The 18,888-nt window shown below is 37.7% G+C and overlaps 1 protein-coding gene across 1 annotated transcript in view; it reads right to left on the bottom strand.

The window, feature by feature from the left end:
• Window positions 1-18,888, bottom strand: part of LOC143223908 (regulator of G-protein signaling 9-binding protein-like) — a 136,704-nt gene that overhangs the window by 66,653 nt on the left and 51,163 nt on the right. Inside the window, exon 2 of the mRNA XM_076452383.1 lies at window positions 6,239-6,654. Within this exon, the coding sequence (XP_076308498.1) occupies window positions 6,239-6,403 (165 nt within the window). The 5' untranslated portion in view covers window positions 6,404-6,654. The remainder of the gene's footprint in view (window positions 1-6,238; window positions 6,655-18,888) is intronic.

Below are 18,888 nucleotides of genomic sequence, written 5' to 3'. Positions count from 1 at the left end.
GAATACATTTAATTCAAAATTTAAGGTTAGTTAAATACGACAAAAATGAACTATTTAATTGAACTATTCTGTATCGCCACACTACAAAAGGGCCGTCAATTTAAATTCAGTCAAAGACAGAGCAAACACTTGAATATTATCCATAAAAATATCACAAAGTATGTAAAATGTAAACTTGTATATCTGGCCATTAGTTTTACTGCAAGTGCTACTAGCGCAATATTTCATTAATGTCATGACATCAATAATTTGGACAGATGAAACATTTAAATATATGACAGATGAGTTGATTCGTACACACACTGTGAGGTTAATCAACGAAAACCTTAACCAATAGAGATAAAACTAAAAAATTAATAATAATACCAGCTTCATTAGAATTAAATTTGAATTATATCAGTGAGCTTCGAAAACTTTATTAATGGACGTTAATAATAAAATCAAACTGGTAAACTACACGTTTTGTAACAATTATTTATTTTATACTGATGTGCATTAATAATAAAATAAAACCGGTAAACAACACGTTTTGTAACAACTATTTATTTTATACTGATGTGCATTAATAATAAAATAAAACCGGTAAACTACACGTTTAACAATTAATTGTGTTTAACAAAAAATTGTGCAATGAATTTAGTATAGACAGGTTATATTAGGCTGGAGCTGACATCATGCTAATTGTGAATATGTTATAATACTCAGATATTTCTTGACACTTGCGTTTATAACACTTGTAGAATTTTTTTTTTCGAAAGAAGGCGTAATATCTGTCGTTCAGAAATAAATTGAAGCTACCATAAAGTTTTTCTCTGTTGAAATTTTATAACGTAATCACGTATCCGTATACACTCAGACATACATCATATATATATACATATATGTATTTGTAACACCCCGATGAAGGCCTGGCATGGCCAAGCGCGTAAGGCGTGCGACTTGTAATCCGAGGGTCGCGGGTTAGCGCCCGCGTCGCGCTAAACATGCTCGCCCTCCCAGCCGTGGGGGTGTATAATGTTACGATCAATCCCACTATTCGTTGGTAAAAGAGTAGCCCAAGAGTTGGCGGTGGGTGGTGATGACTAGCTGCCTTCTCTCTAGTCTTACACTGCTAAATTAGGGACGGCTAGCGCAGATAGCCCTCGTGTAGCTTTACGCGAAATTCAAAACAAACGAAACCAATCATTGATGAATTATGTCTAACAGATGGTACTCTGACTAATCAAAATTACATTTTGTAAACCCGCGGCTATTCTCGACACTTTCCTCAAATATAATTTCGCTAAATTGTAAAATGTGGAACATTTCCAGAATTGTTTTCTATAAATATCCGTCTTCTATTCGAACTGATCGATTTGAATCATCTAGAAAGAAAAAAAAATCACGTGCGAGAAACCGTAGGGTCAAAAAGGATACAAAATACGATGCGTTGGGAAGAACTTCCTTTCTTTTAGAAGAGGAAACCTTACAAAGATGCGTTTTAATAATAATAAATATATTCTACCTCAATTCAGTCGTATTTATTTATTCTTACTTGCATAACAGCAACATCAAAATACGTTCAGCAAAAGACGGTCATAACAACGTTTCTCAAGTTTAATCCGAATGCATACTGAAAAAAAACCAACAAAAAAAACAAGATATCGCAGACCAACTTCCATTTATATGTAAATATCAGAATAACTGGTAGTTGTACCAGCCAGGTTTATATGCTCAACACTACGAAAACGCGATCCCTTATAAAGGAAACAATGATTCAAAGAGGCAAGTTTATAAACCTGATTAGAATGAAATTAGCACGTATTTCAAGTCTTCACTTGATTGCAACCAGAATGCGCCACCTCTGACACGTGTAATATTTGAGTTAAAAGCACGTGTTGTGTTAATTACTGCTATTATACTTCAACGCGGAAAACTGCGTTAGTATATCTTCCAAACCACTACTTGAAGAGAATTTGAACATATGTCTGATGAGCGTTTCATCACAGAGTTAACAGATTCGTGTGACAACTTGAAATCATATTTTACCGTTTGTTTACATATTGTATCCACCAGCGATTGATATTAGATTTAAAAAAAACAGAAAAAAAAGAAGTTAGTTACTTTGTAATATATATATATATTACAGTGAATTATTAGTGAATAAAAACACGTTTACGAAAAGTTTGTTTGTTTTGGAATTTCGCACAAAGCTACTCGAGGGCTATCTGTGCTAGCCGTCCCTAATTTAGCAGTGTAACACTAGAGGGAAGGCAGCTAGTCATCACCACCCACCGCCAACTCTTGGGCTACTCTTTTACCAATGAATAGTGGGATTGACCGTCACATTATAACGCCCCCACAGCTGAAAGGGCAAGAATGTTTGGCGCGACCGGGATGCGAACCCGCGACCCTCAGATTACGAGTCGCACGCCTTAACACGCATGGCCATGCCGGGCCAATGTTTACGAAAAGAAAGTAAACATGTAATTTATTGTATCAGATGAACTGTAACATTAAGAAGCATCTAATAGTGCATTTTTATACCGCCAGATGCCAGTGTAAAGTAAAGAAATTAAGAGCACAAGTACCGATGTTATAACTCTGTAATTCTTTCGGATTCTTACCAATATATTAATGTCTGAAACAACTGGAGTTCCTTCATCAGGTTCTGTGTTTGTATAGAAAATTTTAAAGTTGGAGAAATCCGCTTACGGGTTTTTATTAATCTCTTAACAATATTAATATAATTCTTTAGTCTCTGAGAGGCCTACTTACGAGTTATTCATGTCTTCAAATCGTTAATATACGTCACCGATGTCTGAGATACGGTTTCTTTATTAGTTTCCTATTTAGTCAAATCTGAAGCAAGGGACTAGATAACTTTTGTCTGTCAAATAAAATAGAGGGTTGAATACGTTATGCTAAAACGATTTAAGGGCCTGACCACGTTGTTAAAGTCCATGCCCCCACATCTGGTCATGCTATATTTTACGACCGGACATAATTACAGTTGCTATGCTGAATAATTTCTTTTGCATAAGGCTCTTTTTATAAGATTGTCATGTCCAAAGCACACTAATCTTCGGTGTCAGCTTTCTATAAACCGTATAGTTTTATATTTTAACCCCTTCGTGTGTGTTTCTCAGCAATTTTTCTAAAAAAACAAACATCACATTAATGGATTTGGCCAAAATTTTGTATATACATTTAGACTATGACCCAAAGGTCAAACGTTAGTGTTAAGAAAGTTCCGGAAAGTCTCTATCTGTCAGCATGGGGACCGATTTTTCAAGCTATTTTTTCTCTGTTGCGTAGCCAAAATGACTGGATTTTGATGAAAATTGGTGGTCTTATGTAGAATATCGCTCTTCACAGTCCTGCCAAAAATGGTCCGTATCCGTCGATAATTACGGACATAGAACGCATTTTCGTATTTTTGGAGAACCGAATAACATGAACTCTACTCTCCACTGAGCGCACCTTCAGTTCGATACTGTAACAGTAGCCCAAGAGTTGGCGATTAAAACTGTTGACTGGCCGTCTGCTCTCCAGTTTATTAAATCAACATTAGGAACAGCTGTGTGCAGATAGCCCCTGCGAACTTTTGACACGAATGCAAATAAAGTTTATTTATGAAACCTCTTTTCTGAATGTCACATATAGAAGCACCCTATTTTATAAATCAACTTTGCTATAATATTTATATAATAACGAAATACCTTTATTTGCCGACATGTAAATCAAATTCAGCAGAGAGTTAAGGTGTTTTCCACACATGAATGCGATCATTTATTACTGTCAGGTGAGATTTTAATTAATGAAAAAAGAAAGTAAATGACAGCTTTGGTTTTGATTTATTACAAAGTTATTGACAGTTGTCGTCCCTCTAGTAATTTATGAAGCAGAGAACAAATAAAAAGTAGATTCCGGTTCATATACTGGATACTTGGTAATAATGTCTCTCTGTTAATAAATGTTTTAAAAACAACATTATCAATAGTTTAGAAACGCAAGAATACATAATTTATTTTATAAAACGAAACCGCGGTTTCGCTTGGCAGTGAGGTAAACTTTAACGTTCTTTTCAGCCGATCATAGTTTCAGTTTGATCAGATTTGTTTTGTTTTTAAATTTCGCGCAAAGCTGCACGAGGGCTATCTGCGCTAGCCGTCCCTAATTTAGCAGTGTAAGACTAGAGGGAAGGCAGCTAGTCATCACCACCCACCGCCAACTGTTGGGCTACTCTTTTTACCAACGAATAGTGGGATTGACTGTGACATTATAACGCCCCCACGACTGAAAGGACGAGCATGTTTTGGTGCGACGGGGATTCGAACCCGCGACCCTCGGATTACGAGTCGAATACCTTAACCCACCTTGCCGTTCCGGGCCCAGTTTGATCAGAGTGAAGACAGCTTGTCATCACCTCCCACTGCAAACTCTTGGGACATACTTTTACTAACGAATAGTAGGATTGACCGTCACATCGTAATGCTGTCATAGTTGAAAGGGCGAACGTGTTTCTGGAACGGTGACTTAAATCTACGACCCTTAAATTGCGAGTCAAGCGCCATAAACACGTTACCCTATAATTGCAAGAGGAATTATAAAATTGGCCCGTTTCACCTGCGCTTCTCAAGCCTTGAGTGCGTTATAAGAGTGACAGTTAAGTTCCAATACTTAGTCGTAAATAAAAAACTCGGCTGTAGATGCTGTTGGATACCTCTAGTCTATCATGCAGTTGAAAATTGAAGACAAGTCTTGTGTAGCCTCGCGCGAATCATCTGAAGCAAACAAGCATACATTCTTATGATTGACATCAACAGTGTGGTCAACAAACTGCAGTTCGTATCTTGACCGGTGGCTAAACTGACTTGTGATGTGATGACTTGGTTTCGTGCTCTCAGATTTATTCTCTACAAAACAAAAACAAATCTCCGTGGTTCATAACGAACCAATAAATGTTGTCAGTACAAACCACAGAAGTAAATCATTCGTTATGGTACAGCGTGTTTCTCACCACATGTCTAGGATGATAATTAAACCATCACGGTCGTTACGTAAGAAAGAAACCCAAACAGATTACATTGAAATAGATGGCACTACTGGTTGTGTGAAAGATAGCCCAATCAAGTACCAGAACTCTCACTCAGATGTTGATTAATAAAATAGTTGGTGAATACAAATAAGTAGTAACCCCACTACCACACACACACACATATACACAAAACAAAGTTGTACCACTACTGGTTGTAATCCTGTTTTATATTCCACCCAGTTAATACAACACTGTTCACTGTTAATATATCGTGCGAAAGAACTATACCAGTCTATTGATTAAAGATAAATGCATATAAGCAATGAATAATTCATGTAAAAAATGTGACCAGTTCATACATGTTATTGTTGAATAATTCATGTAAACAATGTGGCCACTGAATACACGTTATTGTGGAATAATTCATGTAAACAATGTCACCACTGAATACACGTTATTGTTGAATAATTCATGTAAACAATGTGACCAGTTCATACATGTTATTGTTGAATAATTCATGTAAACAATGTGACCACTTCATACATGTTATTGTTGAATAATTCATGTAAACAATGTGACCAGTTCATACATGTTATTGTTGAATAATTCATGTAAACAATGTGACCACTTCATACATGTTATTGTTGAATAATTCATGTAAATAATGTGACCACTGAATGCATGTTATTGTTGAATAATTCAGGGAAACAGTGACCGTTTCACAGATGTTACCAAAAACTGTATCACACGAACCGTAAGAATGTCTCTGAAATCATCGCCTTTTTGAGATGATTTAAAGAAACAAGATGAACGTTTCGCATCATTTTGTCACAATAACCAGAAGTGAAACCAGAGTCAGAAACCTATTATTCCTTGATACTATATAGCTTAACATTTCAAGTATAAATAAATCCCAACTTACTTAAATGTAGTTAACAGAAACATGCACATGTGCAAGTAATGTATACAAAGTCATACGATAGTGCAATAGAATTTCACCACGTGATTAACGGTTATAACCTTCACTGTACCGTTATCGAATTGCACTTTGCTAATCTACGATCACCGTCATCAATGGTAACCCCCTCCGGTGGCTCAACAGTAAAAGTGTGGGCTTAAACCCTTACAACTCGGGTTCCGATACCACCGGTGAGCAGAACGCGTGTAGTTAATTGTGTACTTTCGTGTTTAAGGAAACAAACCTACCAGTCCACTTACCCGGTTACATTCGGCTAGATGTGACTGACTTTCTTTGCTGTGCTCCAGACTGTCGTGTAAGGAACCCACGGAGAGCCGGCGGGATAAGACACCACGAAGACCGCTGCTCCGCCGGGAGGTGTTGCGGTGGTGACCCCGCTTTCCTGCAAATTCAGGGCCACTCATCCACGTAGAGCAAAGAGGGTTACATCAGTTGCACTCCAGCGTTGATGCGTGTCTCTATCGGCAAGTGTTTAATGCACGCCGATTGGTAGTAGCCTGTCGTGTCACGAGGAGAACACGTGGTGATTTTATTGTTATCACGAACACAATGGGTTCAAGGTAAGGTGGTCAATGAAGCCATGTCTTGATTAAAGTCCAGACGTCAAGTCTACAACCGGGGTTCATTTGACTGTACAGGGCGAGACTGTTTTTTTCTGAAAGGAAACAGTTTATAGGCTACGGTATTACACTGTATTAAATCAAGAACGTTATTAAACCATACATATATCATATATAATGTGTAATATAGGCTTATCTACGATTGATTTTTTTTTTACTTTTCAATAAACTACACAGTAATTTTTAATTATCTTCGTAAAAAAACAACAACATTCGCACATATCGTAGTAGAGGAGATAAAATAATGTTATCACATGTGGAACAACTGTTGTTATTTGAAGCTTGGGATAAACTTTTAATTTATTGCAGCCCCTTTAAAGATGTTTTCGCTTAACGACAAGGTTGCTCGGGAAGACAATAACATCATTAAACTTACATCAACACAGTAACGGATTACACGTCTTTCACTTAAAATTATTCGTGAGTTTCGTAGTTTGGCAGTTCTCTCTTAACTGTAATTGACAATCAACAGACCAGGTTACCACGAACTTGCCTCAAATTAGAATAAAAGACGAGATAGAAAGACGCGAGTTATGTTTGATACTTTATAGCAGAATGCACGAACTTACTAGGATATTTTCTTATTTCATTTATTTAAACATCTTGTTTTAAAGAGTCCCATTAACAGTATCTAATGTTCGCGTACGGTGTTTTCATGAGTTTCATTACTCAAACACCGTTGTTCTGGTTCTCTCGGCTATTTGGACCTCAATTAGTTTATGAAGTCACGCTAGTTGTTACAAAATATTCCACTGAAACACATAAATCATCTTTAATATACACTTTCCTTTTTTTGAGGTTCCGATAGTATTATGAACAAATATTGAATATTAGATTACATCACAGTAATTAGGTTATGAGATTTCACAAAATATTACAGATTATTAACAGGGATCTCACGGGATCATATTAATTAACGGACGAAATTTCACGATATCGTGACTATCCATACAGACTGCAAACAATCACATTTATTACACTATGTAACACAAATTTTGTTCCTGGATAGCATGTGTTTTTTCTTAACTGCTTATGTTGTAAAAGAACAGAAAATGGCCATTATTCCCTTCAAACTTTGTTTTTGTGACCTGGATAATGAAGTTTAGAAATTAACCTATTTTCTATGTACAAACGGACAAATTTGCACATTTTCATTTACATAAGGTCTGAATAAAACAACATATGAATCAAGGTTTACATGTATTTCTACTAAAGTTATATAAAAATATTTAGAAGTGAGTAGTTTTTCGAGATTTATTACTGTAATGTAAATTACTTTCATGTATCAGCCCCCAAATATAGTCTCGCATCATGTTTTTTTATACGTTCCCAGGCCACAAAAGCAAAATTTGAAGAGAAAAATAGGTCTTTTCCATTTACTTTAGGCATAAACAACTGGGAAATAACAGTTTATGTCCAGGAACAAGAAAAAGTAAACATTGTGTTACATAGTGTTATTTGCCAGGTTGTACGGTGTTATGTTCGTCCTGTTTATTTATATGTTCATCTTGTCGTATTAAATCGATATTTCTCTATCTTCTTTTGGAAGCCATTTATTTCCGGAAGTGTCGTACATTTTAAAACGTACTTGATTGTTTTTGTTTGTCTTTCCAACAGCTAGTTGACAACATAGTTCAATTTCTCGAAACGGACTTCCTACTTAACAGTTTTCGTTTGTTTTGCATCCTCAGGTTAAAATTGTTCACTTAAATTATATTTACTTGGGGTGGGGGTTGGGGGTTTGTATGTGAACAAAAAAACTAAATAATGAGTTATCTGTGCTCTGCCCACGAAGGGTATCGAAATCCAGTTTCTAGTGTTGTAAGTCTGCAGACGTACCGCTGTGCTACGATCGGAGGCGGGGAGTCACAGGAGTGAAAATGACTTTGGTTTGTTTTTAATTTCGCACAAAGCTACACGAGGGCTATCTGCGTTAGCCGTCCCTAATTTAGCAGCGTAAGACTACAGGGAAGGTAGCTAATCATCTCAACCTCACCGCCAACTCTTGGGCTACCCTTTTACCAACGAATAGTGGGATTGACCGTCACATTATAACGCCCCCACGGCTGAAAGAGCGAGCATGTTTGGTGTGACGGTCATTCGAATCCGCGACCCTCAGATTACGAGTCGATTGCTTTAACCACCTGGTCATGCCGGGCCAGGAGATGACCCCTGAGTGTTGGAGTGTAAAATTGCTGAGGTTGAGATTAAAAACAATGATGTTGTATTGAATTAATAATTAATATTGGTGATTAGATATAAAAACTACAGAATTCGGATCTTCAGCGGAGACCCAGGAAAAAACCCGGTGTATCTAGTTTTGATAGCTTTGTTTGTAAACACAGAAATTCAATAGTTTTTGTCTTAATTACAGATCTTTGGTTCCAAATAAGTTATTTTATTTGAAAGATTGTTTAGGCAGAGTATTCGTGATGAAACTTGTCTTGTTGCCGTCCATTCCACGAAGTTTCATTAAGTTATTTCCAATGTTAAAAAAACAAATATTCAAATATTCATGAAGAGCATTAGCAAAGACAACCAACATTTAGACAGATGATAAAATCTATCATTTTTCAAGCTACAAAAGTCCAGAGACGTACAGTCGAAGCTGTACTTTTTAAACGTGTTGGACTCTTGTGTCATAAACCTCCATCTAACATAGCACAGGTAACCACATTTAATATAAAGGCGATACCATTCATGATTTATATTATCTGATTATGAAACAAAAAAACAAAACAAAACAAAACTGTTCGTCAAACAGTATCTCACCTCAAAGCTCATTTCACTCGAAGCAAACAACGAGTGGTCTCGCATATCGTGACGACAACCGTCATGAAGACATTTTACAAACTCGATGGGTTGTTTCAGCTGTACGTTGGTGTCGTTATAAAACGCACGTTGGTTTATCGTATAGAAACCGAATATCTGATCCGAGCTTCCTATACTCGCGCGGGAATGTTCGCGGCCAGAGACGGCGCACTGAGCAAAAATATTCTGCGAGCTGACTGGACGCTGGGTTTGCGTTGCCATAGAGATAGCTGACAACGCGCACCGTCTGTTTGCCAGGCTCGTTTTCGTGCGTACAACAATCGATGCAAAAATCGTGGACTCGGTAGAGGACTGTGAGTGTTAAAGATAGAAAGCGAGCAACACCTAAAGAATATAACACAAGAGCTTGAATTACAACGATATTAAATCAATAAATAATATCATGCCAAGTACTGCTACTGAGAAGCGCAGAATGTGTAAGGAAACTCGAGACCAGACCCTCGGTCTGCATCAGGCAGTTTAATCGACCTAAAGTGTTGCTTGTTAAAAAAGGTACACAAAGAATATACGGCGGTTCCACTTGTAATACTTTCGATCAATCCATCGCCGAATACACGAGCTCTGTCGTTGCTTGCTTATATTTAATCGTATCTTAATATACGCACGTGCGAGAGATGACGTTTTCTAAACCTTCGATTTAAATCCTTAATTACATTACAGATTTGTACGGCTTACGGTTCTCCCATCTAATGTTGCCGGCGAAGTTAGAAAAAACAAAATAAGAAATAAGACGTCGTTTATCACGTTTATTATTTATCTTGGAATGGAAGAGGCCATAAGATGTTGACCCGTGGAATTTACCTTTTGCTGGCACATAATGACGTCTCTGTTGTCCGTTTTTTCTGAATTTCGCACAAAGCTACTCGAGGGCTATCTGCGCCGGCTGTCCCTAATTTAGCAGTGTAAGACTAGAGGGAAGGCAGCTAGTCATCACCACCCACCGCCAACTCTTGGGCTACTCTTTTACCAGCGAATAGTGGGATTGACCGTTACATTATAACGCCCCCGCGGCTGAAAGGGCGAGCATGTTTGGCGCGAAGGGGATGCGAACTCGCGACCCTCAAGTTACGAGTCGCACGCATAACGTCTGTATCAAAAGTTGTTTGTGTACAGCATGTAGTTTTGTTTTCGTAACTACCCCCAGTAAATGTAACTTAATTAGTTGGTATTCTATGAAGCTTAGTCGACCTTCACTGGAATGACGTAGCAGATCACGTGCTCTCTTTGGAACAACTTACTTCACCAACGACCCTGATCTGTCTCACAGAAATGACCAAGGATTATTGGTTGACACAGTAATTTTCATTATAACTAGTTCGTCCGATGGATGGTGAGAAGATTAGTCCTAAACTATACAATTTATCAAATTTTCGGTGTATCTTTGAAGGTACGTGGACATCAAAAAAGCTGACATGGCCAAATGTGAAAAATTCAATTCTAATTATTTCGACTACACACAGCACTGACTTCGGGTTGTAATTACAAGTTTATGAACTAACTGGTGAGTTTTCACTGACTTCGGGTTGTAATTACAAGTTTATGAACTAACTGGTGAGTTTTCACTGACTTCGGGTTGTAATTACAAGTTTATGAACTAACTGGTGAGTTTTCGTCACTTTCGAATCTTTGTTTATCATCATGTTAACGATACCAAGAAATGTGTGTTTTTTTATCGTAATGGTTTTTTTTTGGGTTGAAGGGTTCTGTTTCGTAACTATTTCCTACATCATGTTCATGATAGGTTTAAGGTGCTGTTTCAAAGCCTATTTCTGTTTTGATCGTCCTGATGTATGAGGTTGTCTGATTTATATCGTTTAGTGACCTCGCTATACGAACATCGTCGGACAGAAATTCATACGCCTTCAGTCACAACTTTATCACCGGCGACACCGTATTATCGAATAGTCAGGAATTGGCCTCAAACAAATATAATGGTTCTAAAGTTGTTGCCCGGAGACGAAATGCTTTTGTGTTTGAATATGCAAATCGTTATTTATGGTGTGTTTAACCTTCTGTTGCTGGGACGTTGAAAATAGATATTGACTTCAGTTTAAGCTTCAGAACACCTTAAGAAGTTGTGCAATTTATTGTAGGTTATCAACAATATGGGATATGAAAGAATAAAACTGCGTATTACAATAATTTATCAACAGTATTGAAAGAGGAAAGTTATAATTATTTATCAACATTGTACAGTAACGAAAGAAAAGGTGAAACGTTATGATAACTTATTTACAAAATGCAGCAAAGAAACAGAAGGCGGGTTGCTATTATAATCTATTAACAACAAACAGCAGTGGTGAGCTAACCAGCGGCACCATAGGGGCCATCCTCAGATCTCTGGGTTTGGTTTTTGAATTTCGCGCAAAGCTACACGAGGGCTATCTGCACTAGCCGCCCCTAATTTAGCAGTGTAAGACTAGAGGGAAGGCAACTAGTCATCACCACCCACCGCCAACTCTTGGGTTACTCTTTCACCAATGAATAGTTGGATTGACCGTCACATTATAATGCCCCCACAGCTGAAAGGGCGAGCATGTTTGGTGTGATAGGGATTCGAACATGCGACCCTCGGATTACGAGTCGAGTGTCTTAACCACCAGACCATGCCATGCCCCCGAGATCTTCCCTGATTCACAAAGATATACAGCTATCTTTCATAATTTTTTTTACTTATGACTCTTAAAAATGTCTTACGGTTTATGACGGTATTTGAGGGCCACAAGTGTGACCCGCGGGTAAGTTTATTTTGGCCACTACTGATGTACATCAATAAATCTAAGAAAGTGGAAAAGTGTATCTACAGCATACATCAATACTCGCCAGTACAATTGTCCTGAAGAGGTTTTATTTGTGTTAGCTATCGGTTTATCACTTAGTCCATGAGCTAGTTGTTCTGTAGTGTGTTATACCAGATGAATTTCCGACTATATTAACATATTTTATTCGAAAATTTATTTGGTGGTCTATTTAAACTCTATTCGTCGACTGAATTTTGACATGTGATTGTTGACCTTTGCCATCTGTTGCTGCTTATGTCCGTGACCTTTTCACGTGTAGTTACTGGACTAACTTCACACGTGCTTCTGCCATCATCTTGTTTTTTTCGTGATTGGACTTTGTTGCTGTACAACAAACTCTTGTGGTCAGTTTCTCAATGTGAAGCAAATTTCCACGGTGTTGTTTGTCTTGGGACATCGGCGATGGGGGGCGCCGGGCTTAGAATTGTTTTCTAAAAGTTTTTCACAATAACTATTAGCTGCAAACAGAAATTCATCAGTTGAAAACTAATGTATAATGTTATTTGAAGAGATCTTCTCGAAATAATTAATCATTTACACCTAGTTCTGAGGTTCAAGATGTGAGCATTATCAAAGTAATTTGACAACGAAAACAAATGTGATATTGAATATCCCAGTAAGGAACTCGGCAGAATCAGCATGCTGGGCTACGGATCCAAAGGTTTAAGGTTCAAATCCACATTATGTTGTTGCAGATGATTTACATATCTGTGTTATAAATATATAAATAACAGTGGCACTTAAGCCCAATTTTCAGTTAGGACTGGCCATATAGGTGTTACTAATTAGTTGTCCTCCAACATTTCTAAATTTTAGACGGTTATGCCCGAACATGGAGTCACTGATCCGGTCGTTTAGTTTAGGTTCAATATAGCAATAGGTTGAAAATAGCAATATTTAAATAAGTGTGTGTGTGTGTTTTCTTATAGCAAAGCCACATCAGGCTACCTGCTGTGTCCAACGAGGGAAATCGAACACCTGATTTTAGCATTGTAAACTGAAGACTTAGAGCTGTCCCAGCCTGGGACTATTCATAAAAAAAAATTGAAAAGCCACAAGTCTGTTTTCCCATTAGACTTGGGAGCCTACCCTAGTGACTGAGAGATAAGTAATTCTGCATGGATATGACTACAAAAATGGATTTTGATACCCGTGGTGGGCAAAGCCCAGGTAGCCTATTGTCTACCTTTGCGCTTCTCAATAATCAAACCAAGTTAAACTCAGCTTATGCACTGAAAAAACTGCTTAATAACGTAGCAAAAGTTTGTTTGTTTGGAATTAAGCACAAAGCTACACAATTGGCTATCTGTGCTCTGCCCATCATGGATATTGAAAATCGTTTCTAGCGTTTAAGTCCGCAGACATACCGCTATGCCATTGGGATGGGGTAGAGGGGAGGGTTGTAGGAACAGACTGTTTTATAACATTTTATGATAGAGTAAAATAGCAAAGATGGAAGAGTTTTAAAATCAGAGGAACACAAATCAATCTCATGATTTGTAGTCGAAACGTTGAGATATGAGATCCTGTTATGGTATTCATCGTTTCACTACTACCTCATTGTTCTGAGCATGATTAAATCTAATTTACTATCATTAGATATTGAAAGAATTGATCGGTTAATTCATCAATATACAGCCTTATTAGAGTTAATGGTGAAGACTTATAACCCTAAAAATCAAGTTTATATACCTGAGATGGGCATAGCACAGATAACCCATTGTGTAGCATTGTGTTGAACAACAAACGATAAAATTAAACCACTAATTCAAGTGCTAACAAATTATTGTAATTTAAATACATTATTTTTTGGAAGAGGGGTTTAAAATTCTACCACGTTTCTCCAAAATACAGAAAAATGTTTCCAAAAGCATGAACTTACATATAAGAACATGAACTATTGGAGAAACAAATCCTTAGCTCGGCTGGAATAAAAAATCACTAGTACAGTTGTCAGGGGAACAGTGGCACATACCCTGAAGAGTGACCATTCACCTAAATGTTTCCCAGCGGGTCAAGAGATGAATTTATAGACGCACAACGCTAAAACCCGGGATTCTTTTTTCTGTGACATAGAGCGCGAGCGAATCCAGTCCATAATGTAGTTTTGTGCTAAAAGTTATAGTAACATCTTAGGAGTAGGTTTTGTAAATTACAAACTAGAAAACAGTGAAGTACAAGATGGGTAAGAAAACACTTTTGGCAAAGAAGTTCTATACGCTATTAACTTTTAGTTATATTGATAAATAATTTGTAAAAAAGGAAAATGATTGATGTGGTATTAGAAATCTAAGAGCAGATATTTCAAACATATTTCTTTCCTTTTCTTACTTTTAAGGCTTAATGATCCTGAATGAAAGAACTCAGCTCCTGGCACTCTGCAAGTATAGGCTTTGAAATTTATTGAACTCGAATACAACGATTTCTGATAAGAAGGCCTGCGTCTGAATATAGAAAGATTATCGTAACGAAGGTTCGAACATTTTCTAAAGAAATAGGTATGTATGAATTTTGTTTATGTACGTTGTTTTGTGCGGCTCGATTGAATTAAAAAGCGCAGAACAGTTGTCTGGAACCGCTAGAAACCAACCAATCAATTAATCAGTTGTCTGGAACCGATAGAAACCGACCAATCAATCAATCAGTTGTCTGGAACCGCTAGAAACCAACCAATCAATCAATCAGTTGTCTAGAACAGCTAGAAACCAACCAATCAATTAATCAGTTGTCTAGAACAGCTAGAAACCAATCAATCAATCAATCAGTTGTCTAGGGTGTTTATAATCTTCGAGTTGTCCTTGTGGTAAAATTCGGAGCTAACGAGCCGCGTTCAAATCCCTGTCATGCCACAAAATATTTGTCCACTTTAAGATGTGAGTGTGTTATAAGAGTGACAGTCAATCACTATTATAATCTTGATGATGGGTGGCACTGCACTGCCATTTCTCTGATCGATAGTTCAAAATTCAGGACATTTTTAATAGCTGCCCCATTCACCTACGATAGCTCCCCGCTAGTACAGCGGTAAGTCTCAGGATTTACAACGCTAAAATCAGAGGTTCGTTTCCCCTCGGTGGGCTCAGCTGATAGCCCGATGTGGCTTTGCTATAAGAAAAAATCACACTACGACATATATTTTTTCTTTAAATTTTCTCGAAAGAGTTTCATATTGCCGTGTTCTAATCATCTAATATTTATTACGCACGTTTGCCCTTTGAATTTATGAACGAAACAGATTTTGTGAAAATGTGAAACAAGGTTATCTGAACGAGTAACAATGAACCCTAGGCCCAGCACAGCCAAGCGTGTTAAGATGTGCGACTCGTAATCTGAGAGTCGTGGGTTCGCATCTCAGTCGCGACAAACATGCTTGCCCTTTTAGCCGTGGTGGCGTTATAATGTGACGGTCAATCCCACTATTCGTTGGTAAAAGAGTAGCCCAAGAACCCGAAACAATTGATACGTCGAAGCAAATGCCCGGCATTGCTAGGTGGTTAGGGAGCTTGACTTGCGATCTGAGGGTCATGGGTTCGAAACCCCGTCACACCAAACTTGTTCACTCTTTCACCGTGTGTGCGTTCTTGAGTTACGATCAATCCCACTATTTGTTGTTCAAAAGAGTAGCCCGAAAATTGAGAGTGGGTAATGATCAATAGTCGCCTTCCTTTGAACCTTACACTGCTAAATTAGGGACGGCTAGCGCAGATAGACCTCGTGAATTTTTCGAAAAATTTAAAATAAAAACGTACCTTGAAGTGAACATCCTTGTACATCAATACCTAGGAATAAAAATACAGTTTGAGACTGAAAACCTGGGAATGACACATAATGCCACCGAGCTGTTTTACTATTATAATAAGAAATTGATATATTTTCCCATCCCTTCACGCATGTGGCTCACCCTAGTGATGTAGTAAACGTATACATCGCTGTCAGTTCTCAAAAGTAACGAAATACCATCTTGTAGTTAGAAGCCATTGTTCCGTGTACAAACATAGATCTATCCATTACACAAAGAAAGTGTTGTATACTGACATTACAACGTTTCCCAAGTTAAAAATAACACGTGCCTCATATTTTAAAACGAGAAATTACCTTATACTAGAGCCATTTAACCTGGTATTCCAGAGTAAACTTTGCCATTTTACTGGCGTCATTTCACGTGTATACATTACGTAATTTCACGTTCATGAGCTTCGTGCTGCAGAAGGGGGGTACAAAGCACGAGTGTGTATTAGATTATTAACAATTTATGGGCCATGAAAAGAGACACAAAACAAATGTATACAATACTTTAGATTCACCAAACGAGTGTTGCCAAAAGGGACGATTTATAATAATATACTTTGTACAGTACTTTGTAAAACAGAATAATCTTGTTTGTTTTGAATTTCGCGCAAAGCTACACGAGGGCTATATGCGATAGCCGACCCTAATTTAGCAGTGTAAGACTAGAGAGAAGGCAGCTAGTCATCACCACTCACCGCCAACTCTTGGGCTACTCTTTTACCAAAGAATAGTGGGATTGTAACATTATGACGCCCCCACGGCTGAAAGGGTGAGCATGTTTGGTGTCACGGGGGTTCGAACCCGCGACCCTCAGATTACGAGTCGCACGCTTTAACCCACCTGGCTATGCCGAGCTAACAGAAAAATATTCGATATTTATTATTTCTGTTCCATTAACCTGCAGTACGTTTTTCCGTTTCAATAAACTTCCGTTTTTTTTATTTTGTTTTGTTTTGGCCCTCGTGTAGCTTTATGCGAAATTCAAAAACAAACAAACAATACGTATTTTTTTGTATATTTCACTTGTGGCCCTCAAATACCGTCATGAACCGCAAGACATTTTTAGAGTCATAAGTAAAAAATAAAATAAAATTATGGAAGATAGCTATATACTTTTGTGAATCAGGGGAAAACTTGGGGGTTTGGCATGGTCTGGTGGTTAAAGCACTCGACTCGTAATCCGAGGGTAGCGTGTTCAAATTCCCGTCACATTAAACATACCCACCCCTTCAGCCGTGGGGAGTTTATAATGTGACGGTCAATCGTTAGTAAAAGAGTAGCCCTAGAGTTGGCGGTGGGGGTTTATGACTAGCTGCATTCCCTCTAGTCTTACACTGCTAAATTAGGGACAGCTAATGTAGATAACCCGCGAGTAGCTTTGCGCGAAATTCAAAAACAAACAGTTCAATGACCTACGTATTTCAGAGACAGTAGGAAAAAATTAACAAATTATGAAAGTTTAAACTATTCTTGAAAATACCGTATTGTTTATATAGTAAAACTATTAAACTTCCAACAATAGTAAACGTATTTAGTATGAAGTACCGTGAGATGTTAATGAATAAACTACACACTCTTGAATATTGTTTACAATACAGAGAAATTCATTATTAAAAAAAACAACAATCGAATCATCAAGTGCCAAGTGGAGTCTATTTCTTTCCAGGGACAATGAAAGGTTGGTATTGTTCTCGAACTTCCCGTGTATGGCACACATTCCTAGAAATATAACTGTGCAAGGAAACGATCCTTTTCAGCGCCAGGACTTCGAATGGAAGTTTTGTAAGAGTATTCCACATTTTCATGACGTCACAATACAGTCAGCTTCCTTTTTTAATGACGTACAACCTTAATGCATGCCTGGCTTTATTTCTTTCTTCCGCATGCTGATGAACATAATAGTATATACTTTGTGACTGTACTCTATATTTAAAAATATATATTTTCTGGTTATTTTTTTCTACTGCATACGACAGTTAATTACACCGATGTAGTTTTATTTTCTCATTGTTATATACGAATTAAAAATATAATTCATAAACTGAGCAGCGGATCTAAAATGCGGACCTACAATCGTTTTTTTTTTTTTAAATAAATATTCTAAGTTATATACACTGCTGGCCAAAATATTAAGACCAATGAACATAAAGAAAAATTTGCATTTTACGTTGTTAGACTCAGCCACGTATTTGAGTGGAGCTTCGAAAGATGAAAATAAGAAAAGGGAAAATAAAAATAAAAAACTTTTGTAGAATTTAATAGGGAAAATGTGAACACTATGAAATTAGCCTAAATACTAGCTGGTCAAAAGTTTAAGACCACACTGAAACAAAGCGTTAATTGGTAAACACGTAACGAAATTTAGTCATTTGTGTTCAAGCATTAGCGTTGTCAACATCTCCCACTGACATCTGTGTTACATTGGGTAAAAACATGGCAAAGGCTAAAAAGTTGACAGAGTTTGAACGTGGCAGAATTGTCGAGCTGCAACAGCAAGGTCTCTCTCAACGTGCCATTGCTGGTGAGATTGGGCGTAGTAGTAAAGCTGCTGTTGCAAATTTCTTTAAAGACCCTGAAGGATACAGAACGAGAATTTTAAGTGGTCGGCCCAAGAAAATTTCGCCAGCGTTGAGCAGGAGGATTCGACAGGTTGTCCGGCAAGACACCAACCGATCGTGGAACCAGATTAAGGCCCTTACGGACGCAGAATGCAGCTCAAGAACAATAAGATGGCATCTACAAGAGAGAGGCTTTAAGAAACGTAAACGTCTTCAAAAGCTACGCCTCTTTCTACACCACGAAACAGCTCGGTTAAACTTCGCTGAGGAGCACCAAACATGGGACGTA

Source organism: Tachypleus tridentatus, chromosome 8 (genome assembly GCF_004210375.1).
Source record: "Tachypleus tridentatus isolate NWPU-2018 chromosome 8, ASM421037v1, whole genome shotgun sequence".
NCBI lineage: Eukaryota > Metazoa > Arthropoda > Merostomata > Xiphosura > Limulidae > Tachypleus > Tachypleus tridentatus.
This window is presented reverse-complemented; position numbering and strand designations above follow the sequence as displayed.